Source organism: Polyodon spathula, chromosome 5, assembly GCF_017654505.1.
Source record: "Polyodon spathula isolate WHYD16114869_AA chromosome 5, ASM1765450v1, whole genome shotgun sequence".
NCBI classification, from domain to species: Eukaryota; Metazoa; Chordata; class Actinopteri; order Acipenseriformes; family Polyodontidae; genus Polyodon; species Polyodon spathula.
In genome coordinates, this window is record NC_054538.1 from 31394345 (window position 1) to 31421591 (window position 27247).

The following is a 27247-nucleotide window of genomic DNA, read 5'->3' on the forward strand; positions in this document are numbered from 1 at the left end:
CACCTGTCTCTACCTAAAACTCAATCCTGGATGTCCCTCTGCCATGGTCCGGCTCTCAGTTTGCATTCAAGACATCAAGGCCTGGATGTCTGCCAATTTTCTTCAGCTCAACACCAACAAATCTGCTATCTAGTAGGATCGAAAACTCAACTCAAGAATGTCAACATTGCTGCCTGGAACCTCAAACTGTCTGTTGCTGCCTTCCCCCACTGTACGAAGCCTTGGTGTAATTACGGATAGTAACCTCTCCTTTGATGCCCAAATCTCCTCCGTAGTCAAATCCTCCTTCTACCACCTCCAAAACACCTCAACGGTCCCTCCCTACCCTTCCCTCCCAGATGCAGAGATACTCTGTCATGCATTCATCTCCTCTCGAATCGACTACTGCAACTCTCTCTACGGTGGCTTCCGTCATACACCATAAACAGACTGTAGCAGATTCAAAATTCTGCTGCTAGGATCCTTACCAGATGTAAAAAACCACATGATCACATTATCCCCTGTCCTACCCAGCTGCACTGGCTACCTGTAAAGTTCAGGATTACATTCAAAATTCTACTGCTTGCCTACAAGGCCCTTCATCACACAGGTCCAGAGTATCTCTCCAACCTGCTGACCCACTATGTCCCTGCATGCAAGCTGAGGTCCTCTCACTCTGGCCTGCCTGTTATACCCATATGCATCACACTCGGAGAGCGTTCTTTTAGCTTCATGGCCCTGACTCTCTGGAACTCTGTCCCAGCTTTAGTGCGTACAGGTCCCACAATCGCTCGCTTCAAATCAACTCTCAAAGCCCACTTGTTCTCTCTTGCTTTTAATGCTCTAAGCCTGGTAAGTGTTATTAGCTGTTGTCTGAATTGCTATTTCAGGTTTTTCACTCCATCTTATTCAAATAATTCTGCTTGACACATGCATCCACAATGTTTTAGAATTTTATTTTTATTTAACTTTTATTTTGTGTATTATGCCTTCATATAATGTATTTGCATAGTTTTGTTTTTACTGTTTAATGTACTATGCCCTGTATTTCACTTTTTAATGTATTATGCATTGTTCCTCACTACCTTGTAAAGCACTTTGTGATGGTGGTCCACTATGAAAGGCGCTATATTAAATAAAGATTGACTGCATAAGTAGGTCACCTTGACTTGATTTTTAATACCAAAGATTATAGATGAGCAGTTTGAGATCTAAAAGGAATCAGGTGCACTGCATGCTGATCATGCGCGTTTGCGTGTCTATGAATCCACTGTATTGCTTCTACCCATTTTAAATAGAGCTATGTTTCCAACTATTTCTGCTTATCCACATTAACATACTTTAGAAGCAACAGATTAGGTGCTTACCCTCAGAGTACTGTACTTGGTCTGCAGTATCAACAGCTTCTTGCGTATTTCTTCTCTCTTGCCGTCACCCGAGGTTTGCTGTAACATCTGCTCTCCTCTCTGCAGCACCTCTTCTATCACAGCCTTTTCTTCATCCACCTGTAAATAAGTTATGGAAATTACTATACTTTTACTTCAGTTCTGTTTGTTCAATTCACAACATGACTATTTATTAGGGGTTATGATATACATTTTCCTAAGATAAAACCAGCGTTGGTTTGCATGGGGATTTTAAAGATAATGGTTTAAACCGATAGTCTCCTGTGTGCAGAGTGATTGCCAATGCCAGATGCATCACCACCAGGTATGAAATTTCAATTCCACATTGCCTTTGTTGTAAATTGCACATTCACATAATCAAGATGTGTACCAAGTACTTTATGAAACTTTCTATTAAGAAATATTTTTCAGATATGCCATCCCTGTGGTAGCTGTGAGCACTGATGTGCTTGTATAATATCCTATCAGCATAAAACAAATGAAAATAATTGGGGCCTAACTGTGAATATACTGTATGTATTGGAAACATTCTTTAAAACAATATGGTGTTTACCTTTTCATCATCTTGAGGAAGCTGCTCAAGGGATTCAAGCTGCTTGTCCAGGTTCTTGAGCAGGTTCTGCAGGTCCTTGTCAAACAGGTGCAAGTCACCAGAGGGGTCCTTCTCCATCTTCTGCCGGACACTGACTTCATAGGTCAGGGGCTCTGTACCCAGGGACATCTGGAAAAATCATATAATAAATACAAATATTGAACATCCAATGAAATATATTTTAACTATTCTTTACATGTTAGTGTAACAACTTTAAAAGGTCATATATAAAGTCACGTGTCTTCTAACTTATATTTCTAAGTCACATCACTGCAAAGCAATCTCCAACAGCTTTCAACACCACATTTACCTTGGCAGCTTTAATATGGTGGGAAACCTTCTCAAAGTTGCGGTTTAGTTCTGCCAGTTTGGGTTCCACAACTTCACGGCTAGCTGACCCCCTGCTGGTCATCAGAATAATTGCTTGATCCCGCACACTGTCCACCCGTAAACTAACATCATCCAGTTCAGAGAGCAGGTTCTGAAGAAATGGCAACAAGGCATAAATTTGTGGCTTGTGTTTATTTATCTATGCAAGAAGATGTGACCAGGAACATTACACTACCTTGACGACCTCCCCCTTCTGGCTTGGGGACTGTTTCTCTGTCTCATCTAAGCAAATTTCTGTCTGGTAGAGCCAAGTGCTGATGTGGGCCAAATTCTCATCGAAGATCTCCATCTCATTCTGGTGTTTCTACAGCAGTGTCCAACAACAAATGTTAGCAATCCATCAAAGTAGGTTTGTAACAACTGATTCTCCAAGGTTTATCCTTACTAACTATTCAAAAAAACACATGGAAGGATCTATAGATATCTTAGTAATTGGCAGTGACTTACTGTATGAAGTTTTACATGAAGTACAAGTATGAGGTCAAGTGATTAAAAGTCCATCTACATGCTGTAATATGTAAAATTAACTCTCCATTTTAGGAGACTGAACTTCTCTCCCATTCTTCCTAATAACCCTGCTCCTGGCACAGCCTACAGAATGCTGGTTTGATATCAAAGGAGGGAAAACTTAGCACTACAAGAGCTGCATCAGTAATAAGACAGCTTTCCAGGTTCATCAATCCAGATCTTCTTAGATAAAGACAGTTATGTCATTCTTTTTAAAAAAAATTACAGCTTTTTACCCACCAGCACAGGGCTGAGCCAGTCCTCAGTCCAGGTGAGCACTCGTCCCCAGCCCGCATTGAGCACACAGAGCTTCTCCTCTAGCCCAGCCTCGCTGCCCTCCACTAGGCCTTGCAGGGCTGCACTGCACTCTGTGATGCTGCTCAGGTCAGCCTTTCTCCTCTCCAGCTCTTTTAGCACGCCCTGCACCCAACATAAACTCATTAGTAAACTGCAGTTCATCCAAAATTATTCCATTTAAATCTTTCTGGGTATAGAGTAAACAAACAGCTAATACTGCATGTGGTTAATAGGAAGTTAAAACAACTTTAAGACATCAAATAAATACATTTTAGACCCTGTACAGGCAGTGAAGTGAGGCTAGGTAAAGTCTTAAGAATGCTGTTAACATAAAATGTTCACGGGAATAGGATTAGAAAAAAACATTAGTCTACTTGCCCCTAGTTGTCTTCGAGTAGCTGCCATCGAACCACTCTGTGTAGGGGGAGTAGCGCACAATGGAACTACTGTAGGCCACCTTTTGTTTGTTAGCTGTGTTTTTGGTTCAGTGTTTTATTTTGAATGTTGTGTTTAAACAACCAATGCCACCAAGAGTAATACCATTGCGGGTAACTCGGTGGTAGCACATGGCATTGCACCACAGATTTAATTATTTCTTAAAATCCTGAGCACCTGCGTAGTGTGTCAAACGCAACTTCTGTGTCTCCAGTCTCTCGCAGAGGATAACCCACACCCCTACTACAGTTTTACAAAGTGTTTTTTTCACTATGTTAGTGCGACATCTTATTATATGGACATATACATGTCAAAACGTAGATAGCATGTAATGTAAGTATGAGGAAGGAATGGCATACACACACACACATATAAAATCTCTCACGGTATACAGTACATCACACAAGATAATAAAATAAAAGCTTAAATGAAGACTAATCTAAATAAAATTACTGTAATTGACAAAAATAAAAAACTAACAAAGCACACTTCTTTTCATGGAATGATTTAAATAAATATGTATAGCAAAAAAAATAATAGCTAAATGTGACGAAACTGCAGAAGTAAGCTTCGAATGAATGTTACACATGTAGAGTTTATAAAAATAAATAAATAAATAAATAAATAAATAAATAAATAAATAAAGAGATTTCTTCACTTACCAAAGTAAAAAAATTGGAATACTGTTATAACTTGTTTTAACAAAACTATGTTGTGAATAAGCAGGCTATCTTGCTGCAGTCGCGGGTCTGTGCTAGTTTTATGAGACACTGGTCATGTTCTTATAGCGCATATTTCCGCAGTTCTGCACAGAATCATGGAGATGCGCTGTAGACGTCACTCAACACCCACAGAAATATGTGCAGATTCTGCATAGCCCAATGCAGCTTTGACGAGGCGAACAACATTTTATCATTATACAATGAAACCGTGTACAGCTTTGTCAACGCTATATTAGATAAATAAATCAGCAAGCTCTGAGCAACAAAATGCAGCAATTGAAACGTGTATTCTGTGTCGTTGACAGTTTCCATCGTCAGATGGAAAGCAACGCAAATGAATGGAGATGCAAATGGATCACATTAGTTTACTATAAAGCTACGTCTTAGTTGGTGCTTATCTTAGCGAGAGCCGAGTTCAACTCAGCATGAAATTTAACATCCACTCTCATGTAATGAAAATCATAATTTCATTGAACTAACAATTTCCATAATTTATTATTAGTTCGATTAAGATTTAAGCAATTCAGAGCAGAGTTGAAATGAAAACCAGAAGACGACGGGTTTGGGAAGCCGTGGGTTAATCTACCTCACAGTGCCTAATTCTAAAATAAAGGGTGTTATCAATAAAAATCTAATGCAGCAAATAAAACCAATTTTTTAGCGAAAATAATTTGTAAAATATTTGTTGAAGACAAGCCTACTTTTGCCCAGACAACCTCTGCGTCAACATCAGCTGGCATGTTTTCTGAAGTGCTCTTCTGGTGAAGTATACTCTCTGTTGCAGCGAGCCACTGTTGCAGGGATGTCGTCTCCTCCTGCAGTTTCTGAGAGAGTTGCAGGGCTTTCTCCAGGTCCTGCTTCCCTTCAGTCACCTATACAGACAGGAAGCAGATTTACCTTTCACAAGTACTTTGGGGAAGCCCCCCTTTGTTAGTTGTATTGCAATACACATCCATTTCATGATACATTTTAAAGCACTATTTTATGAAGACATTAGGCGAGGTAACTGGATGCACAGTATTTTGTTTTTGACTATATGTGTATACCATTATGATGTTTCTACAAATTGCAGTAACAATATTAATAAAGGTATTTCATTGCCAACAAATTACACAACCATTTTTAGCTTAAAAGGGGTGTTGAGAATAAGATTTAAAAAAAAAACAACACACCCCAACTACTGGCACCAATTTATAGCCCATTAAGTTTCTGCACAATTGTATTTGTAGTTCTGTGGTCAGGACCGGCATAACCACATAGGCATAACAGGCGAAATTACATTATTCTTCACATTTATTTAATCTTAAAATGTTCAAACATCTTAGATCACTGTTTTTTGTTCTGCAAAACATATTGCTGATGTTATAAAACCATATCATGAGCAGTGGTGTAGTCCTAAATCTGGGAATACGGGAACGCTGGGGGGGGCACGGTGATCATGCCGGTGCGGTCACGCGAAATCTGGTCTCCCCTGGGAACAGGCTTGTGGTTGCTGAGCCAGTTGAGCTGCCAGTGGGTGAACAGTTACCCGACCCTACTGGAGTGAGGCTGTGAGGGACACAGCTAAAGGCTGAAAGCAAGTACCTATCTGTGAAGGGGTGAGTGCCCAGAGTGAGTCGGAAGAACAGCAAATGAGTGAAAGTGTTAGAGTAAACTCAGAGGAAAGTGAGAGGAAGAGCACAGAGAGAGGGAGCGAGTTATTTTTATTTATTGATTTGGCGTGAACCCCGGCCCAAACAGGGATTCCCTGTTATTTTATTTAGTGCAGTACTTAAAAGCTGCAGATTTGGAATCCTATCTGGTCTCTCCGAGTCTTGTTTCACTTCCAAACGCACCAGATCATTAAAATTTATATATATATTGCCTTACAGCCTGGAATTAAAATGCATTAAAATAGTAGTTTCTTATTTTTTTTTTTCATTTATCTACACATCTTACCCCACAACGTCCAAGTGAAAAAAATATTCTAGAAATTTGTGGAAAATTAATTAAAAATCTGAAATAGCTTGGTTGGATAACTGTACACCCCCCTTGTAATAGCAATCCTTAAATTAGCTTAGGTGTAACCAATCGCTTTGAAAATCACACACCAAGTTAAGTGACCTCCACCTGTGTTAAATTGTAGCGATTCACAAGATTTCAGGATAAATTCAGCAGTTCCTGTAGGTTCCCTCCGCTGGGCAGTGCATTTCAAAGCAAAGACTCAACCATGAGCAGCAAAGCGCTTTCAAAAGAACTCCGGGACAAAGTTGTTGAAAGGCACAGATCAGGGGATGGGGTATAAAAAAAAAATCAAAGGCCTTGAATTTCCCTTGGATCATGGTCAAGATGATTACTAAGAAGTGGAAGGTGTATGGCACCACCAAGACCCTGCCTAGATCAGGCCATCCTTCCAAACTGGATGACCGAGCAAGAAGGAGACTGATCAGAGAGGCTACCAAGAGGCCATCAGCAACTTTGCAAGAGCTACAGACTTTTATGGCCAAGACTGGTCAAAGTGTGCATGTGACAACAATATCCCAAGCACTCCATAAATCTGGCCTGTATGGTAGGTAGCAAGAAGGACGACATTACTCAAGAAAGCCCACCTTGAATCCCACTTGAAGTATGCAAAAAAACCACTCAGGAGATTCTGTAGCCATGTGGCAAAAAGTTTTGTGGTCTGACAAAACTAAAATGGAACTTTTTGGCCTAAATGCAAAGCGTTATGTTTGATGCAAACCCAACACAGTGCATCACCCAAAGAACACCATCCCTACTGTGAGCATGGTGGTGGCAGGATCATGTTATGGGGATGTTTCTCATCGCCAGGGACTGGGGCACTTGTCAGGATAGAAGGGAAAACAAATGGAGCAAAGTACAGAGAAGTCCTTCAGGAAAACCTGCTCCCCTCTGCAAGAAAGCCGAAACTGGGACGGAAGTTCACCTTTCAGCATGACAATGACCCAAAGCTACACTGGAGTGGCTAAGGAACAAAAAGGTAAATGTCCTTGAGTGGCTCAGTCAGAGTCCCAACCTAAATCCAACAAAAATTTGTGGCATGACTTGAAGATTGCTGTCCATCAACGCTCTCCAAGGAACTTGACAGAGCTTGAACAGATTTGTAAAGAATGGTCAAATATAGCCAAATCTAGGTGTGCAAAGTTGGTAGAGCTCTATCCCAACAGACTCACAGCTGTAATTGCTGCCAAAGGTGCGTCCACCAAGTATTAACTCAGGGTGGTGGAGACTTAACCAATTATGATCTTTCAGTTTTGTATTTTTAATATATCATTTTTTTCTCAATAAAAACTTTTTCCTTGTTAAAGTTTGAGTATGATGTATAGATAAGTGGGAAAAAATTCCTCATTTAAATGCATGAAACTCTGAGGCACTGACACAACAAAATGTGAAAAAAGTTCAAGGGAGAGTAGACTTTCTATAGACACTGTGTGAAAAGGGGAGGGAAGCAAATCCTTGCGCCGGTCCTGTCTGTGGTGCTTTATAAGTTACAAAAGGAAAACAAACTTTGAAGCGAATTAGAAATATCCACCTTGGGCAGCAGTGTTTTTACAATGCAAATTTTACACAAATGGCCCCATTAGAGAAGGCACAGCTGGTGCTATATTTGCAAAAAAAAAAAAAAAAAAAAAAGAGAGAAAAAAGCTACAATGATTTATGCCCATCATTTTATTTTTGTTTTTTGCTCGAGGACACCAAGGAGCGTTGAGCAGAACTAACCAAAAAAAACAAACAATTGTTTCAAATATGCCTGTAAAGACTATATTTCAACAAAAAATAAAACTATGAACAAAGAATAGTCTGAGATGTATGTAACTATATTTCTATAGAACATGACATATAAATGCCCCTTATTTGTCTGTCTGTCCATCTTTCCGTTTATATAACAAACTAAGTTTTTACATATATCTTAAACATGTATTCAAATTATGATTACATTTGGTCTGGACCTCCTATTAGCAATATTTATTTTTCTACTTAAAGGATATGTATTACAAAGGTTTTTTGGGTTTTTTTTTTATATTTATTTATGCCTTGGCACCTTTCACAAAGCTATATAAGAATGCAGTGTTCAGGAGTCCAATATGCCCTATTTTTAATCTTCAATGAGCTCCTTACCTGAGCTCCAAGATCGTTGTAAAGGAATTTTAAAGCAGTTAGCTGTTCATCCATTCCCTTGGGGTTGTCAGTCTGTTGTTTCTGTACAATCTGCCTTCCTGTTTTAATTACAGTCTCCACCTCCAATTTCACCTCACTCAAGGTCTTGTAGAGTTTCTGATATGGGGAAACAAAATAAATAAACATATCACACACAGAAAAAACTAAATATCACAGTGGTAAAAGCATTGAAATAAATGGTTCCTACCCTACATTTACATCTAGCATGCAGTTATTTTGAGGTATTTTATAAGGATGTGCAAGTGAACTTGTTTAACTGGCTGGTGACTTCCAAACCTTGAAAACTAACAAAAGTAAATAGCTTTTTAAAAATAAATAAATAAATAAATAAATAAAATGAAAATAGTATATGGCTGGAAATGCACCCCTTCCCTTATAATTTCAGCACAGTAATGAACTTTTAATTTATTTTTTACTTGTAATGCGTTTCTACAAAATACTTCAAATGTAAGCTGCAATGAAGGTTTAAGGCAGGACCACATTGCCATCTGATAACTCTTACCATGCAGCCATCCAAGTGAGCTTTTATGTCATCTGGCTCAACGCTTCTCGCATCCAACACCTGCAGTTCAGCCTTGGCACTATCCAGTACACGCTTACAATCCAGCATCCGCTGCTCAAAGTTGGCAGGTTTCTGGAAGAGCTGGTATTTAGTGGCTATCTCCCGATGCTTCCTCTGTTGAAGCAATGTATGGTTCAGTGTTAGGCGCATAGATAAAGAATTATCATTGATGAATTTACATTCTTGCTTTGTGAAAAAAAAAAAAAAGTACTATAAAATACAGAATAAAAAATGAAAACATTGTGTTTAACAAGTTTTTAAAGTCAATTCTAAACATTTCATACAGTACCGGTAGTCTAACGCACATTGGGTATAAATAGGAATGGGTATTTTACATCACTCAGATTCTGACTGACATTGCTGGATTAGCTGAATGGAATGACAAATTGTTCAATGTGTCCTTCAATGCTCATGCAGAATCTCTATGAAACCTGTTCAGCCATACAAATCCATCTCTCACCTGGAGTACGTCCAGTAAGGTACCCCCACGAGGAGACTTGCCCTCTGGGGTGACAAGGGGGAAATTGCCTGCATTCCTTCGTCGCAGCTCCTCCAAACTGACTTCATGGGCAGCAATCTCGGCTTGAATGGTCTAGTATCAAAACAGAACAGGAAAAAAGTGTCATGGCTTATTTAATTTTTTTAATATTTAATGTTTGCTTGTTTATTACTAGAAGAGTTATTCACTGTACTACTAAATGTGTAATCCCCAATAAGTAACAATTTATATATTTATATTTTGCATATATATTTTTTGCTAATAATTTATTCATTTATTGTTTACTGAAATAAGCCTAGTTTATTGGATTCTAACGCCGTATGGACAAGAACCTGTGCCTCCTCTGGAAGTTGGAAGGCATCGATCCTGTCAGTCAGGTAGGAGGTCAGCTCCTGGTCCAACTGTGTCAGTGACTCTTGAAGGGCCTGCAGAAGCTGGTCATTCTCCCGAAGACACTGCAAGTGCTGTTCCAAAGAGATCTGCCTGCTCACAGCCTAGAACAGGGGAATGTACACAGAACAGACTAGTTAGTTGAAAAAGAAAGCCATGAATCCTGCAGATTAACTCTTTGCGCTACTATTGTGATAGCGATTGTTCCGCAACAACAGGTGTGCAGAGTTAAGTTCCAATGATAAATAAACAGCAGAACTGGCTACCAATCGCAGTGTATGTTTTACAAAGAACGCATTAGAAGTGTTACATATGTTATATTTGTACACAAACATACAGTACAATGCTATAATGTTATATGCAACCTGTTAAATCAGCTAATGGTTGACAATGCAGTACAAAATTATCCCAACCCCTACCTGGTGACTGAGCTCTTCATAACGTGCATTAAAGGCCTCCAGCTTTTCACTGATGATGTCATCCAGAATTCCTCCATCTATCAGTGTATGTCCAAGCTCCCGGATCTGCGTCCGGTTGTCTGCAGGGTGGCGCAGAACAGACTCCAGAGACTGGGAGAAAGAAAGCAGAGAAATGGTTACAGAGACTTACAAGTTGACAGTCAAGCTCCATTGCCATTAATAATGTCTTATACAAATCAACCTCCTCTGCAGTAATGAATAACCAACCCATTAACCCCCACTATTAAACTTTGGAAACTTAAAAATGAGGCAACATGTTTATAAGGTATAATTCACAGAGAAGCAGCTTTACATCTAGAGAAACAAACCACTGGGTGATTAAAATAGGTCTATTCTAAACATAACAAGGTACTTCTAAAAACAAATGTAATCAGTTTAAAAAAAAAAAAAAAAAAAACAACATCTAGAAAGTATCTGTGTAATTTTTACCTCTAGTGCTTCACTAACAGCCTCAGTGCTGTCTAGCAGGTTCTCTGTGTTCTGGATCTGCTCCTCCAGATTGTTTAACCAATTTGTCTCCATATCCAAATACTGCATCAACTCAATCCAGCAAGACCAAACCTCCTGAAAAAAAAAGAATACACAGATACAATGCAGGGCAGATGAAGTATCAAATTGAACTCAGTGTGACATCCACTCAGTTTACTAATCTTGTTATAATGTGAAAAGCAATCAGTTTACGGGAAAAGGTGAGGTAACAAGGATCTGGTATAGCTTTGCAAAGTGGAAATACACTTGTTAAAAATGGGGTATAAAAGGAGCAATGCTGGTATTCACAAAATGTAATATTTATACATTTCTTACACATTCATGTTGTTTCCACCTACCTCCAGAGTGTGACATTTGCTCCGAAATCGATCGCAAAGCTTCTGGTAATTCTTTAACACAACAGCAAGATTCAATGTCAAATCCTGGCCACCAGGGGGTGACTTTGCCACCAGCATGTGGATACTATCCTTCATAATCTTCACTTTTACCTCCTTCTGTAACACATCCTCTTTTGCCCTCTGCAGGGACAAAAACAGACAGCAACAGTGACAACACATGGTGTCCACAAGCTTTTCTGAAGCAAATGCATTAGATAACATCTTAACATGGGAGACAGTATGTCCAATGAGATTCAACATACTGTATATGTTCATTTCCACCTTCTGTCGATCAACACTTTTACCTTCCAATAACATTAAAAACAGATCCTTAATGAGATGCAATGCAGTATAAACCAATGGCTTTCACACACTCACACCTGTCAAATGAACCACTGAAAGCATGTTAAACAGTGAAGTCAACATTCCCCATCTGGTGGCTGAATCATACTTAGTTTAACACTTGTTTTCTTCTTGTCAAAATACAACTGTGCCACAGATATTAGAGTCCTGAGTATTTCTGTTCATTAGTTAAATTATTAATTTCTTTATTTAAAACAGGGTAAACTGATTTCTAAAAAAAATGTAAACAGCATGAACTGTTTTCCAGTGAAACACCATTACTGTTTCATGCCTTAGGGATTTTTCACATCTTATTTAAGAATTTGATCTCTGCAGCTGTACGGCTTGAATGACAAAGGCTTTTTACTATTTTGTGGGCCAGGACTCATGGGGCTTATACTGTTGTTAACCCTGTGTCTCCATAAACAGGGGCCTTCAGTGATTATTAGTTAGTCTTACATTCATTTCTTCCAAAGCTCCCTCTAGCTCCTCTGGAGTCTTGTATTCAAAGTCCCTCATCAAGTACTCCTCATCCGCCTGGTTCATCCATTCTTGCATCTCCGTCAAGTCTTTCCTTAAATTCTCTGCTTTCTCCTGGTTCTCAGATACCCGATCACGGTGGCTTAAAATCTGGAAATAAACCTTAAAATCAGCATTCTCTTCTCTAGTACATTAAACATAAAATGATGTTTTAACACATGCACTGTGAAGCAAATTGCCTGCAGAAATCAACCTATCATTTCATTTTACTATTATATATTTATATCAGTCTACAGTGATGACAACCCAAAAAAATGACACGTGCAGTACGTATTGTAGAATTCACCATGATATACGTTTTTAATTTATATAAAAGATGGTAATATATAAAACAAAATACAGATCATTAAAGAAACATTGCTTTTTTTGTTTCTTCTAAAGAATATAACAGGCACTGAAGCATGTCCTTGTGTCCATCACAGACTCAAATAATAAATTAGATGGTTATGTTTTAGTTTGCAATGTTACAGGGACACTGCAACAGCTGTTTTGAAAGGACCAGAAAGACTTCAGTCTTTAACAGCACTGGTGCCTTGTATGTGGTTGTAGGTATGAAAATTGGAAGCACAAACATGTGGCTTGCTCTTATCTGAGCAGTGCGTCATAGAACTTGCAGGTTTGTTTATTGTTTAGCGTAACAATATGAATAACATAATCATTAGCATGCATATTATACACATTTGAGCATTGCAATAATATTGTTGCACCAATATAACACGCAAAACAAAACTATGTGTAGACTAGAAATAATAAAATACTGCCAGGTTTTTTCTGTGTATTGGGTATGATAATGAGGTTTCCATTTCAAACACAAAACTAGAAAATATAGCCATATAACTGCTAATTTATACACACCAGCAACCTTTATTTTGGTTTCTCAGTATTTTGTACACCACAGTGCATTTTATGTTTCCTAAAACTTAAGGATTTGCAAACCTGAACTGTACCGACCACCTGTCTTCAGAGATCATCAGTGGAAAAAGGCTAACCGGAAACATACCATACCAGGAGGCTCTGGGGTCCATATACCTGGATAGGATTGTGAGGCCGTTTTAAAATACAACACTACTGAACATCCAACATGCCCACCTGTTTAGCTAGTTTCTCCCATCTTGCCTGGTAGTTTGCTAGTCTGGGCTGACCCCAGCCTGCCAGACCTGGGAATGCCTGCTGTTTCAGTGCTGCTTCACAATCCTTCATGCTTTTCAAAGCTACTTCCATATCTTCCATTTCATTTACAAACATCTGAAATGCAAACTTGGTTAAAACGATTGAAGCTATTTGCACGTATAAACCGTAGCTCCATACAAAATAAAGCTTTTTTGTTTATGTTTTCATTATAAATTTAATCCATCCATACACACACTTTTTAAAAATAAATATATATTATATATATAATATATAGATATATATATATATATATATATATATATATACATACATATATATATATATATATATATATATATATATATATACACATACATATATATATATATATATACACATATATATATATATATATATATATATATATATATATATATATATATATATATATATATATATATATAGAGAGAGAGAGAGAGAGAGAGAGAGAGAGAGAGAGAGAGAGAATGAGAATCTTCCAATACAGGGATCCAATCCCTATCACAGGGTTACATAGCATATTAAGATAACATTATGTAACACAATTTTTGTTTCTGGGTAGTAAGTGTTATTTCCTAATTGCTTATGCCTCAAAAGTATAGAAAATGGCTATTATTCCCCACAAACTTTGCTTTTGTGACCAGGACAGTGATATTTCAAAATATCACTATTTCCAATGGGAAAACGGGCAAATGTGTGTCTTTTCGTTCACATAAAGTCAGAAAAAAACAACATATGAATCCAAATTAATATGTATTTATACTAAAGTAATACAAAGATGACTACAAAAGATTTAGAAGCGAGTAGTTTTTCGAGATTTACAATTATACTGTATTTGTAAACAGCAAGTTCATAGCAAAATGTATATTGGTGTCACCCAATTCCCTTAACCCATAAAATGGTTCACTTAGGCAAAACAATTTCAACCTGGAAATGTATGTAATTTTGCTCTTACAAACCAAAAGCAATGCTACACTAACCGTGCACTGTTCCAATTGCTCCCGAAGTTTCTCTGTATCTCCCAAAGGAACATTCTCTTTGGTCAGAAAGCTTTCCACTCCATCCATCCACTTCTGAACTTGTCCAGATTTATCCTACGTGGGCAATAACCAAACAGGTTGTTACTAGCTTCGGCCAAACCATACATTACATTTAAACAAACGTTATATCATCCCTTTTATTTAAATAAATAAAACTTGCTAGTTAATATAATATAGGAAAAAAAACCTGCAAGCTGCAGTAAATCTGTGAAAATGATTAAACGCCGAGCTACAAAAAAACCCAACATCTCAGAAACCCACTGCAAACATCTTATGAACATCACTATTATAATAGAAATTAAGCAAGAGAAGCATCTGCCATAGACAAGTTTGTGTACCTATTTTTGTGTCTAAGTTTGTGTACCTATTCTACAATACAGATGTACTACAATCAGTTACTTTATTTATAAAACAGATGAATAAAACCAAGAGGAATCTGAAATACAGTCCAACTGGTCAATAATTATTAAATAAGCTGCTTCCTACCTTAAAATGTATTAGTCATCCGTCTGTTCCCCACCCCCACCCCCCTACCCCTTTACTATTTCCTATTTCAGCCTGTTGTAATGCATTGCTTTTTAATCTGAACAGCAAAACATTGGGTGTACCTCAAACTCTACCAAATTTGCTGCAGTATCTTGCAGCATGCAAACCTCATCCTTAGCCCTGGAAGCCAATGTATTCCATCGTGCTTGAACAGACTCAAAACCTGCAAGATAGCCTTTGGTTATATTCACTTGGTCCTGGTCCTGGAGTATTTTTGTGACTGCTGCCAGTTTCTCTATCATTGGCTGCTGTTGCTCCAGTTCTTCATGAAGCATCTAAAAGGATAAAAATAAACAAGTATTGTCAATTTTCTGCTTTTATCACGCAACCACCCCTAATTGGCATAGGTGGGATGAAAAGAAGAGTATTTGCACATTTCTAGACATATACTGTAGAACCAATAACCTGAAACATATTTGGACAATATTTCTTTCAGTTCCTAACAATATTTGACATGCTAATTGCCTGTCCCTCTGTATGCTCTCTCTGTTTAAAGGCATTTCTTTGGTTGTTGTTGACAAGGAATGCATGTTTTAGTGAATGGCACGTCGCCTCAAGCATAAAGAGATTCTCAAGTAACACTGTACATTGTAACGTAACAGTACGGAAATGCAGTCATTAAAAAACAGAATACATAACCACCATAACCAATTAACCGCCTCACAAAATAAATATTAAAAGTAGGTTATGAGAGTAATGGCATTGACAGCAAATGCAGCTTCCGCGATGGAAATAGAAAGAAAGCGTTATAGCAATCAGCCTTTTGGTGCATTCCCCTTTAAGAGAGACGGGGTGTGTGCTGCATGACGTTTCAATACACCAATCGAGAAAGCTTTTTTTGTGCAATGTGTTTATATGATGGAGCGCACGCGTGCAGATATTGGCAGCGTGTTGTTGTAGCTTTTAAATGCATTTTAATTAAACAAAGCAAGCTTCATAAACGCAATGCTTACTGGAGTTTGTTTCAAATAGCCAAAGCAATATTCAAACCGAGCTGCTTATCAGCTGTTGGCAATATCAGGAAAGAGCACAAAGTACTGTGACAGAGATATTAAGAAAGCAGAACTAGGGAGGCAGGGACTTCTAAAGCTTTGCGTGGAGATGGCTTATAGCAAACCGCATAGCAACAATGTGTATTTGCAGCATAATTAATCTTGTTTATGTTTGTTTACTTCTAAAGCAAAAAATATTCCTATGTTTAAAGCAGGTTGCGTGTTTTTTCACTAACCTATTTATGGATGTGTAAATGCTTTTTCTATAGATGTTATCAAATCCGACTATACCCTAGTCCACAGGGGGTCGGATATGTGACGTTGTACTGTACTTGAAAAGTAACCAGCACTGTAAAGCACACTGCTTGGAGCCAGGATTTCTAGGTTCAACAGCCAACTCTTTCACACCTGTCTCTGCCGATTATGACATATTAACGGTTTATACAATATAAACCACTGTCTGTGCTGAGAGAAACAAGTTGTGGCATGCTGCTGGCAAAGTATGCGGAAACTCTATATCATCAAGTATGCACTGTAAAAATCCAAAACAAATATACATCAGACAAAACTTTCAATGACTCTCACTGTCAATGAAAATGTCTTCACAAAATGATAATAAAATACAGAAGAACGTGTGTAGTAGACCACCGAACCATACACTACATAAGTGTTTGTTTTTTTTCCCTAACAGTGTTCAGTACAGCTTATGCAAATATTGAAGCTTGCAATCAAAAAAATTAAATCATGAAAAATGTCAACTTTGATTACATTTATTGATTTATTCACTTTACTACATTCATGATTTAAAACCAAAAAATGCCATCAAGGAATCTATGAGATCCTGACAAGTAATACAACGCTATAGTCAATACAAAATAGATCTGTTGGTAAAATGTCACCGAATATCAATTCTAAGGGGGGCTACACAGGAGGATTAAGGGTCCAGCGGTGCTTAGCATGGCAAGGGTTAATGTCTGGAATTGATGTATCGGTTAATGTCTGAAAATTGTATACAGACTAATAAATGTGCAAGCACCCAAACAGCCTGTTCAATCAATTAAAATTATCCGGTCCTCCACTATCTGATGATAATGTATCACTTGAAAAATAGGACTATCAATGAGAAGCCCTTATTAGAAATACCAGAGTAGAATAAAATTAAGTTGTTAACGGACACCTGCCTTTGCATTCGTTATTGCGTTCTCAGCCGTTTCTGGATCCACCACCTCACTATGAATTGAGCAAAGCTTGCTCTCTGCTTCATCCAGCACAGTTGATATGTTCTTTATAGCATCCTGATGTTCCTGGGAAGGGAGACTGACCAGGACTAAAAAGCAAACACACAAACAAACACAAGAAAGTCAGAAATTAGGGAACTGGCTCTCTCCAAAGGGCTTGCAAGTATAGCTGAGGGTAAACACACATGGAGGTTTGTAGAGAAAAAACAGTGTTGAACAAAGTCTTGAATAATAATGCATAAACCTATTGCACGTACTGAGAATGATTGGAAAACAGGTCTCTAGCACAGCGACTGACTTGAACCTAGTTGTCTATCCCTAGCTAATTTAATAACAAAATAGAGATGGGCCATAACTCTCAGTATAATCTACTCTGTCTAAATATCTTCTTTTGAAATAAACATATCTTTAAGGCTTATGTTTACCATACAGATGAGAAAACAAAAAGATAAATAGAAATATATACATTTAAATAACCATCACCTTATCAGTTGTGTGAGGCAGTAATATGCTTGGAAAGTGTAAACCTTGTGAGACGTTTTAGCTACGCTGGAACAATAACTTGCACTCAGTTGCTGTATCTGTCAACCACTTTATTGACACCCTAATGTTTGATCACACAGCTGTGACAGTAGAGACGACTCAGAGAGCCTGGTAAACTGTTTGATTTGAATAAATCAGAGTTGATAAAGTGATCAGTTAATAAAATAAAATGACTGATGTATTATTTGGCAGTACAATGCAAATATCTACTTGGTTGAGAACTGGTTAAGCTGGGAATGTTTTTCTTGTTTCTCCCTTCCTTGTATGTGTTAAATTTGTTACTGTACTTTACAAGTGCTTTAGAAATAAAACCAAAGCTATAATTAAAAAAAAAAAAAAATGTGACAGCTTTTATTGTACTGGGATAAATCGAGTAACAGACTTTGATTAACATAATTAATGCTCAACATTAACATTATAGCCTGAATACAACACAAACACAAAACAACCTTCACTAAAAGGTTCTACCAACGAGCCTTCTCCCCAAACTCCTCCACCAAACAAACGCCTCCCCACTTAGAACTCAAGAATTACCTTAATAGGGAATGACCACAATCCACCAGTGGTTGTTGGCAGGGATGGATCCATCCCTGCCAAACTTACACTAACAACTATCGCTATGTACAATCTGCTGCCCTGCCGCAGGATCTACTGCAGAAACTCAAAAGGACAGCAGATGGCGACCTCTGTATAAACTCAACTGCACTGTATTTAAATGGGGGAAATCTGTAATAATAGCTATACAAGGAATGCATTAAGTGCCATCCAGAAAGACAAGATGCTAAATCATTATCATAAAGGCCTTTATTGAATTATTATTTATTAACCAGTTTAAAAAGCATTGAACTGATCATCTGGGTGACAGATGAAGGCACCTAAAGGGTATAGCAAACCATTCATTTACCTGTCCTGCTCTATACGAGATTGATTGTTTTTATCCACTTTAACAATTTAGTACACGTGTTTTACTCCATTCCAAATACGAGACTTTCCTCATCCACTTTCATCACATTAATGTCTTTATGAATAAAAACAGGCATGTATCCCCACTTTAAAATGCCATGTAATGTTTCTTGCTTGTGACTACGTATCAATGAGGGTTCTGCTGTGGGAGCGTCTTGTCTCCCAGAGAAAGCCGCAGTTCCTCTCGCAGCAAAATAGTAAATACATTAGGAAAGATAACCATGCAACTGGCCTTATATTTAGTTATAAAATGAATGCCGAAAAAGATGTCTGTGTTATAGTCTGTGCAGCTTTTTTTCAGTTCAGATACTGTATCAAAATGGAGAGACAGAAATGGAAGTTAGACTGAAGTTGTTTATAGTTTGAACACCGGTACTGAATCACTAGTATAGGGAATTGAGGGACATGCTGTAGGAGTCATATATCCAAGGTCTGTTATAACCGTGAGCCTTATAGCGAGGGAGCACTGTATCTCATTATTGATAGTTAATATATTTATAGTTGTAATTAAAATGCCTTGAAACCTATTTCCCCAGATACCTGTAGATTGACTCAGCTTTTAGACTGTCATTAATAAAAGCTTTGCTAGAGCTAAAAAATTTTACCAGTCTAACGAATAACACTTGTATTAAAATCCAGCCCAAAAAGTAAAGTCAAAGCAAGATGGTTCCCTTTGGAGTGCCGCCAACACTTCAAAACAGACAAATTGTCGTCTTTTTTTTTTTTTAAATCTCAGATTACAAACCAAAAAAAAAAGTTAAACATGTGGAAACAAAATCCCCCAGTATGCAATCCACCCTTGCTGAAGAATAATTCTCTGGACCTGTCTTGCCGCACAATGAACAAGCCTGAAATGAAGCTGAAGCATTAGATACGTGTGCATTCACAGTTACCTGTGTGCAGTTGCTGCTGCTTGCTCTGGAGTTTCTGCAGCACTGCCTTGAAGCGTGCAGTGAGGGCGCTGAGGTCAGTCTGGACAAAGCTTGGTGATGAAGGCTCCCTACTAAGTGCTGCAGCCACAGATGCCAACTTCTCTACCCGAGGATTCAGACCAGTCAGCTGGGTCAGTTCAGTCTGTCACCGCAAAAAGAGAAGACACAAGTGAAGCCATCAGCGTAAATATGTCCCCACCCCCCTATATATACCCCCTATATATATATATATATATATATATATATATATATATATATATATATTTATATTTTTTTTTTTTTAATTTTTTAATAAAAAAATAAAACAGGAACACACACATTTGATGTTTTTTTTACAGATTACTAATTGTAATTGGAAGATACTCCTATCTGGATTTCCAAATTCCTTCATAAAAAAAGGGTCCACAGGACAGGCTACAACAACCACATCTTTCTCTGTTGCATGCTCTTGTGTCTTTCCATTAAAGGACACTGTCACCGTGATCCAAAGCGGTTCCTGTCCTAATGTGTACCAGCTACAACTGCCACACAAAAGCACATCTTAAATTGTCAATTATTTTAATAACTAGTAATTCACTCATACAAAACTAGGATTTCACATGTAATGATCATTAAATAGCTAGATCCTGAACATAATATATGTCAATTTTTCATTTCAAAAGGAGGTACATTTCACATGAAGTCTGCTTGTTTTAGCTAGCATGCTCATTTAACTTGCATGTGGCAATTTAGTATCTGTAAATATATAATCCGCTGTAAGCTGACCTCATAGGATGCCTTCAGTGTGTGTAAAAGACTCTGCTCAGAAGCCTGAGCGGGCACTTCTTTCAGCCACTCCTCCTTCTCCATTACAACCTGCTCCAGTTCCTGCAGCTCCTTGAAAAAAGCACTGATCGCATCCTGGTACTGGACCTTCTTTTTCAGCTCTTCCAGCTGTCTGCCACTGTTCTTCCATTCAGAGGAGATTTTCTCCAAGGTGGTTTGTACTTCTTCAGCAGGCAGGCCTTCTGCACAGACAAAAGCAACTTGGTTAAACTGTGGCTTTTTTTGTTTGTTTGTTTTGTTAAAGAACGAACAAAATCATGAATCAGAGTTCTTTTAAAAGTAACACAGATGTGTGTTGTGGATGTAAGGGAGTTTGTTTTTACAACATGCTGCATTTACTTTGCTGTTAATGTAATGTATCAAATAATGCTTTCAATATTTTTAACACAATGCTGCTTTATGCTAATTTATACAACAGTGCATCTCAACATATGAAGCAGATCTTGTTTTAATGTAGCACACAATATTGTTGTGTGTTTAACATTTGCATTTAGCCTTTTTTTTATTATTTGAACATTGAGGTTGAATGTGGAGGAGAAAAGTGGTCAAAAACTGCCAGCTCAGCAAATAAAATACATTTAAAAGCCTTTTCATTGGCAAGGTCATTTAGTGGCATGAAGTCTTTCTTTTATCGAGGCAAAAGTACCACCATGGTGCAAGGTGGTTATCATACAGAATCGTACCACAACATATTTGGCAAACTGGAATTAAAACAGTTTAAAAACCTAGAAATTCCAAGATACTTCTTCAGAGATATTTACAGCTTTCACTCAGCCTACTGTATTTGTAAGTTTATTAAAGTATTGAATAAAGTCATGTCCCCACTGAACCCATTTTATAACAACTACACTTGTCGAAAAAGAGTACAAAGCAGCTTAAATAAAATATGTAGTTCAGATAGTCAATTTTTTGTAGCCTTTCAAAAGATTTAAATAATTAAACCTGTACTGCATCTATATTTCCTCATTCAAGTCACCCAAAAGTTTAAATGATCAAATTATGAAATCCTGTTTTTCTCTTGTTCATTATATCAACTTTTTTTTAGGTTTTTTGTCTTTTTTTTGTATGTCTTTAGATTTAATAAATCACAATTTCAGTATGTTTTAGTAGTTTACAGTAAAAACCATTTTAGGAGCACAAAAACACCAATTATTTAATGTTGCTCTTAATATTAACTTTATTATGCTTCAAAACAGGGCCTATAGGTGGAAAATGTCACAAGAAGCAGATACTACCTTTTTCCATTTGTTCCAACAGGTTTTGCCCAGACCTGGTCACCTCCTCCATCTTCTCCTGTTTGTCTGTCAGTTCAGCATCTACAGACTATATAAGACCATAGATTTAAAAAGCTATACATAAATACTGTACATCATTAAATAATTGTAATATGAAATATCTTGCAAAGAGATTAAAGTCAGTTTTAGAGGTGCAGGCAAAAGATGGAAACAATAGTTAACTATAAAAATGCTACAAAGCAACATCAAATGTTTTTTCAGATGTTAAATAACTAAATGTAATTTATAAACTGTGCTCCAGATTTATAATAAAATTTATAATAAAATAGGTCAAAGATGGCCTATTGTAGGATGAATCATGCATGACTAATGCAATCTTTGCCTGTCCGTCAACTTCACACAAACTGCAACCAGGCAACGGGCGTGAGAAGCAATCAACGCTGGATAGTTTTTTCAAAAGAAAGGGCATGTAATTACTGTATTCAGCATTTAAGTGTACACTCTTTCCTTTTTCATTTCTTTATGGTTTTCTCTTAAACATACCCCAGTGGGGGGGTGGTGAGATTAGTGTTGGTGTAATTTATATGTGGAAACAGGATTGTTTTGTGTGCTTTTTGGAGTTGTGTTTGATAAAATCATTGTTTACAGACGGGCACTCGAATGAGACTTGCTACGTGCCTGTCTTGTATGTGTCCTCTGTGTGTTACCATCATTGGTAGCGTGACATGACTCATGTATTTACTTTGTTTTGTGTTTAATAAATCCTGTGCGCCTGTGCTGCCCTTTAAACTCCAACTCCTCTGTCTTGCAATGCGATTTCCCACACTTGACACGAGTACCTTGTCACAATGTTGATCAATGTGAAAGAATCTTCAGAAAAGTACTCATATTGATGTTAAATTCAATTTTGCCGTTTTGTCATCAATCTGATATAGAAAAATGCCAAATCCTATTATTGTGAACACCCTGATATAACGAGCATTTCTCCAGGTCCCAGGGTTTTTTTTTTTTTTTTTTTTTTTTTATAGTGAAGTATACATTAATTAACTAACTAATATATATATATATATATATATATATATATATATATATATATATATATATATATATATATATATATATATATATATATATATATATATACACACACACCACTATTATAACACTTATTGCTTAAAAAAATAAGGTATATAAAACGGACAGATGAAATGTTTCTGGTTTATTTTTAATCACTCTATCATTCATCCTTGACCATGACACACTTGAGTGACTATAACTTGAAACATAGGCACTTAATCACCTAATTAGCGAGACAGTTGATTGGACACTGGATATGGAGTGATTTCAGCTGCTGAATTGCAAGCTTGAATAAAAGCAATAAAGAAAATCACAGAAAAAAATACAATATGCCACATCTGTCAAGAGAGCAGCACCTTCGTGCAAATCGGCATGCTGGAGACTGGACTAGGGCAGCGTACTGTGGCTCGCCATTTTGGGTGCTCAAAGCCAGCAATTTCAAACCTGGCGAGACTGTATAACCAGACACACTCGGTCAATGACAGGCCACAAACTGGGAGACCAAGAGTCACAACACTTGTCCAAGATCGAAAAATCATTTTGCAGCATCTTTGTGATGTCAATTGTTAAATCAGCACAATAAAAAGTCACTGCACCTGCTCTAAAACAGAGGTTGTCATTTTTAGATATCTAGTGAATTGTATCCAAATGTAATATATAAAATGAATTACCTTAATCTTTTCTTTTATGCCAAATGTGTCTCCCATCTTCTTATAGTCTTTGAACTCCAAGGCTTGAATGGAAGCTTTTGTTCTCAAAATCCAATTCAGAATTCCAGCAAATTCAATTTCAATCCTGGTTAAAGAGAAGTTGTTTTTTTTGTTTGTTTAATAAACAAAACCAAACTTTAATAGCACTTCTATTTAACAAACCCCTGTAACACATAAAATACTGCGATTCTATAGTGTTTTGTTTTTAGGTTGTTTTTTTTTTTTCCCCCCAACTGTAAAAGGCCAGATAACTGAGAGAATAAATAACCTAAACCAGAACGAAGGGTGTTAAACAGAACACGCTTTTCTGTTCCTAAGATGTTTCTTATAAATGGAAAAAAACATGTCTTACAGTTTTTTGACTTCCATATCGACGTGCATCTGTCGTTTCTTGGGCGGTGGAGGAGGTGGCAGCTCTTGCTTTGATTGTTTTACAGTTACTTTCTCTTTCATTGTGACCTTCTCCTGCATCTGAGACAACCCGGACTCTGTCACCGAATCCGTCACCTTAAAGAAAAAAGGGTGTAAAAAAATAAACAAATAAAAAAAAAAAAAAATATATGCCAGAGCATGAATAAGACAAGACTGCACCAGGCTGCTAGTTTTACAATGGAACAATGTTAGTTACACTGTTACATATATATATATATATATATATATATATATATATATATATATATATATATATATATATATATATATATATATATATATATTACAGTTGTAAATTACATACTTGACTGGAACAGTCTTCCAGCTTTTGAACCAAATTGTCCCATCTCTGTGTCAGTTCCTCCATGTCCCTATCAATTTCGTCCGCAGTCTTTTTGCTGTTCAGTAACTGTGCAACATCCTGTCCTGCATCATTGAGCTGGTCCAGCGTCCTGCGCTTCATCTCCATGTCTTCCTTCAAAATCTGTCAAGAATATATGGTTGCAAAATATCTAACATTGTTTACTTAAATTAAGCATTATTAAATATTTCAAAAAATGTAAAAACTGTTTGGATTTCAAGCTCAAATGCTTCAGGTTTCTTGTTAGAAGTCCAAATGTGCACTTTTTAAAACCAAAGTAGTCTAAATAAAGAAAGCATCTGGAAAATAATGTCTTCATAAAAAAAGGAAATGGTGATAAAAAAAAGGCATCCATTATACAAAATCTAGCTTACAAACTTAAAGAAATGAACATCGAGCCTGATAAACCAAAGTTAAACGTTGTCGGGGTTTTATGACAAAGGAAAATATGCATAATCATTTCCAGTCCTCCTCCTATCCAGTATAAGCACTATATCTACCAATTACAGAGAAAGACGATCCTTAATCTAAAACTTTACTGTTGTACTGTATGAATCTGTACCATTTACAACTGGTATAGACCAATGACAAAAATAAATAAATAAATAAATAAATAAACACTTACCGCCAATCTTCGAACATTAACATTAATTTCATTGGGATCTTTGAAGTTGTGGGTCTGGACTTTACTTAAAGCTTCTTCTTTCTCTACAAGCCATGCTTTGAACAAGCACTGGAAACAAAAGTGACATGGTATGATGGTGGTTTGTGGGAGACCCCCACGCAAATGAGCCCATAAAAACAACAGACACCTTTTTTGTGAGAAGGAGCATTTTTCCCAAACCCTGTTCTACTGTAAATCCCTTTGGGAGTGAAAACTAATTTGTGACAGGGCCTGTTAGAGGTCTCTATATAGCGTTATACCATTCAGAGCCAGACTGCCCCATTTGTATATTATGGATATCTCAATAGTAGTCATTCGAACTTCAGTGACTATACACCTGTTTGTTTGAGAGAGAACAAAGCAGATAACATGTGCAAATGAAACTAATGCTTGTTTGTTGACTGTAGTGCCTAGGACACCTCTGAAATGAGGAATAATCCCAAAGTCGCCCCCCCCACCCTCCCCCCAAGTGAAAGAATTTTTAAATAGCTGATAAGACCGTTTTTTTATTTATTTATTTATTATTTTGTTCTGTTACGCATACTGAAATTAACAATATTGGCTTTCTTGACAGCTACACGGACGACACAAATTCAGATATTTCAGCTAGGCTAGGCAAACATGAACAAAAAAAGTAATAAAAAGATCACAATTTATTTGTATTGCTTTTGTACATTTTGAAAATACAGTACTACTTTTACAGCATTTAGAGAACCACAATACAGGTAAGGAAAGGAGTAAGGAATGTTCGCACTATGAATCATCACAGTTTGAGCAGAAATCTAGGATATGAAGTAAAGACACCTCCACTATATCAAAGTTGTTTTGCCATCAATGAGAGTAATTTACCTGATCCTCTATCATTTGCTGCCACACTAAGTGGATGTCTTGCAGTCTGTGCCACCTCTCTTCTGTCCAGCGGCAAACTGCTGCCCAGCGCTCACCCAGTACCTACAACAAGAAATATAAAAGTTATAAATTTAAAAGTATGTTCAGCATACTTGATATACTACAGAACTAAAGTAAAATGTGGCAAACAAAAAGTAACCTGCTGAAATCAGATTATAATCTATTAGTATTAAATCCCTGGAACAAAAATGAATTTACCTGCAGTTGCTCCTCCAGTGCAGCAGTGGCTCCCTCTCCACTATTCTCATCCACAACAACCAACATGTGAGTCAAGGAGTTTACTTTCACCTGTTCCATCTCTAGGTCACTCTGTAGGACCTGCAATGATTAAGTGAGCCGCTGAAGACATTTCAGGTGCTCTACCTTGCTGTATAAGAACTGGTCAGCAAATCAAGTTTTGTGACAAACAGCCTGCCGATGGGAGTTGTTACTGTACCTGGCTAAACCACTCATAAAAGGTGTCAAGGGATACTTTGTTCTTATCAACACCAAAATTCAGACTGCATGTTTTACACTGAGTAAAATAATGGCCAGTACGGCCCCCGTAAAAATTGATTTTAACATATGTCCAGCACAAAAACAGATACCCGCAGTTCAGTTCAATGTAAAACAGGTAGAAATATTATTGGCAAGTCTTCAAAAATCACACAAATCTTGGACAATGACACAGTACAGGTTAATATGACCAACTAATGTAATGTGAATAATGTGATTGGCTGAAGGTGAGCAAACATGATGGATGCTGCCCAAAGTCTGCGTCTGGTATTGTACAGTACTGTGACTGGACTGACTGAAAATCAGTTTAAAAGACACCTTGTTTTAAAAATGCATTGCCTCTGGACTGGACAAAAAAACCAAAAAACAATGTAATCTTTCTAGCCCACTGAAGCATCATCAGCTATCAGCAAGAACACACAATGTAAAACTCATGTGCAATGAGATGGTGATTAATCAAGTGAGGCTTTGAAACAGCACCACTGTTTATTTAACACAGCAGTGCACAGGTGATGGGTAGCACATGCTGCTCTTCCAGCTACTCACCAGAACTTCCTGCTCAGCACAAAAAAGACTGAATGATCAAGTGCAACACAGGACCACCCACTTTGAACGTTTTTCAGATTTTGAATTGATTTATTTCAATTATTATAAATTTGGCCATTTAAATCAAGATTGTATCTGACAATACAGATATTACATTAATATCCCAATTTACACATACTAATTTCTGAAAGGAGTAAGACTAGGAACAGAACTGAAAGCTACTGCATTTACTTGATTTTGCCACTTTCCCTGTAGGGATCTCTACCTAAAAGGCTGCTGAAAACACCACCACAAGTAATATGCACATTTTCCTCAATGGACGATGCAACAGTGTCCAATAGTGTTCAATAGCGTTGGTTGAAACCAAATGTTAATTTGCAATTTACTGCACAAAAACAAATTTCC

General features: G+C 37.2%; 1 protein-coding gene across 7 annotated transcripts in view; it reads right to left on the reverse strand.

Moving 5' to 3' along the window:
* The window catches only part of LOC121315838 (utrophin-like), a 245099-nt gene that overhangs the window by 170924 nt on the left and 46928 nt on the right, over positions 1-27247 (reverse strand). For all 7 annotated transcript variants that reach the window (XM_041250320.1, XM_041250322.1, XM_041250318.1 and 4 more), the window contains exons 13-39: positions 26000-26119; positions 25742-25843; positions 24854-24961; positions 24172-24351; positions 23788-23942; positions 23397-23520; positions 21649-21736; positions 20354-20595; positions 19550-19730; positions 17094-17239; positions 14983-15195; positions 14315-14428; positions 13275-13430; positions 12105-12275; positions 11265-11444; positions 10867-11001; positions 10378-10527; positions 9901-10062; positions 9530-9661; positions 9010-9183; positions 8448-8603; positions 5030-5200; positions 3115-3294; positions 2543-2671; positions 2288-2458; positions 1939-2106; positions 1347-1484 (exon numbers count right to left, since the gene is read on the reverse strand). In XM_041250320.1, coding sequence (XP_041106254.1) covers positions 1347-1484; positions 1939-2106; positions 2288-2458; positions 2543-2671; positions 3115-3294; positions 5030-5200; positions 8448-8603; positions 9010-9183; positions 9530-9661; positions 9901-10062; positions 10378-10527; positions 10867-11001; positions 11265-11444; positions 12105-12275; positions 13275-13430; positions 14315-14428; positions 14983-15195; positions 17094-17239; positions 19550-19730; positions 20354-20595; positions 21649-21736; positions 23397-23520; positions 23788-23942; positions 24172-24351; positions 24854-24961; positions 25742-25843; positions 26000-26119 — 4146 coding nt within the window. The remainder of the gene's footprint in view (positions 1-1346; positions 1485-1938; positions 2107-2287; positions 2459-2542; positions 2672-3114; positions 3295-5029; positions 5201-8447; positions 8604-9009; positions 9184-9529; positions 9662-9900; positions 10063-10377; positions 10528-10866; positions 11002-11264; positions 11445-12104; positions 12276-13274; positions 13431-14314; positions 14429-14982; positions 15196-17093; positions 17240-19549; positions 19731-20353; positions 20596-21648; positions 21737-23396; positions 23521-23787; positions 23943-24171; positions 24352-24853; positions 24962-25741; positions 25844-25999; positions 26120-27247) is intronic.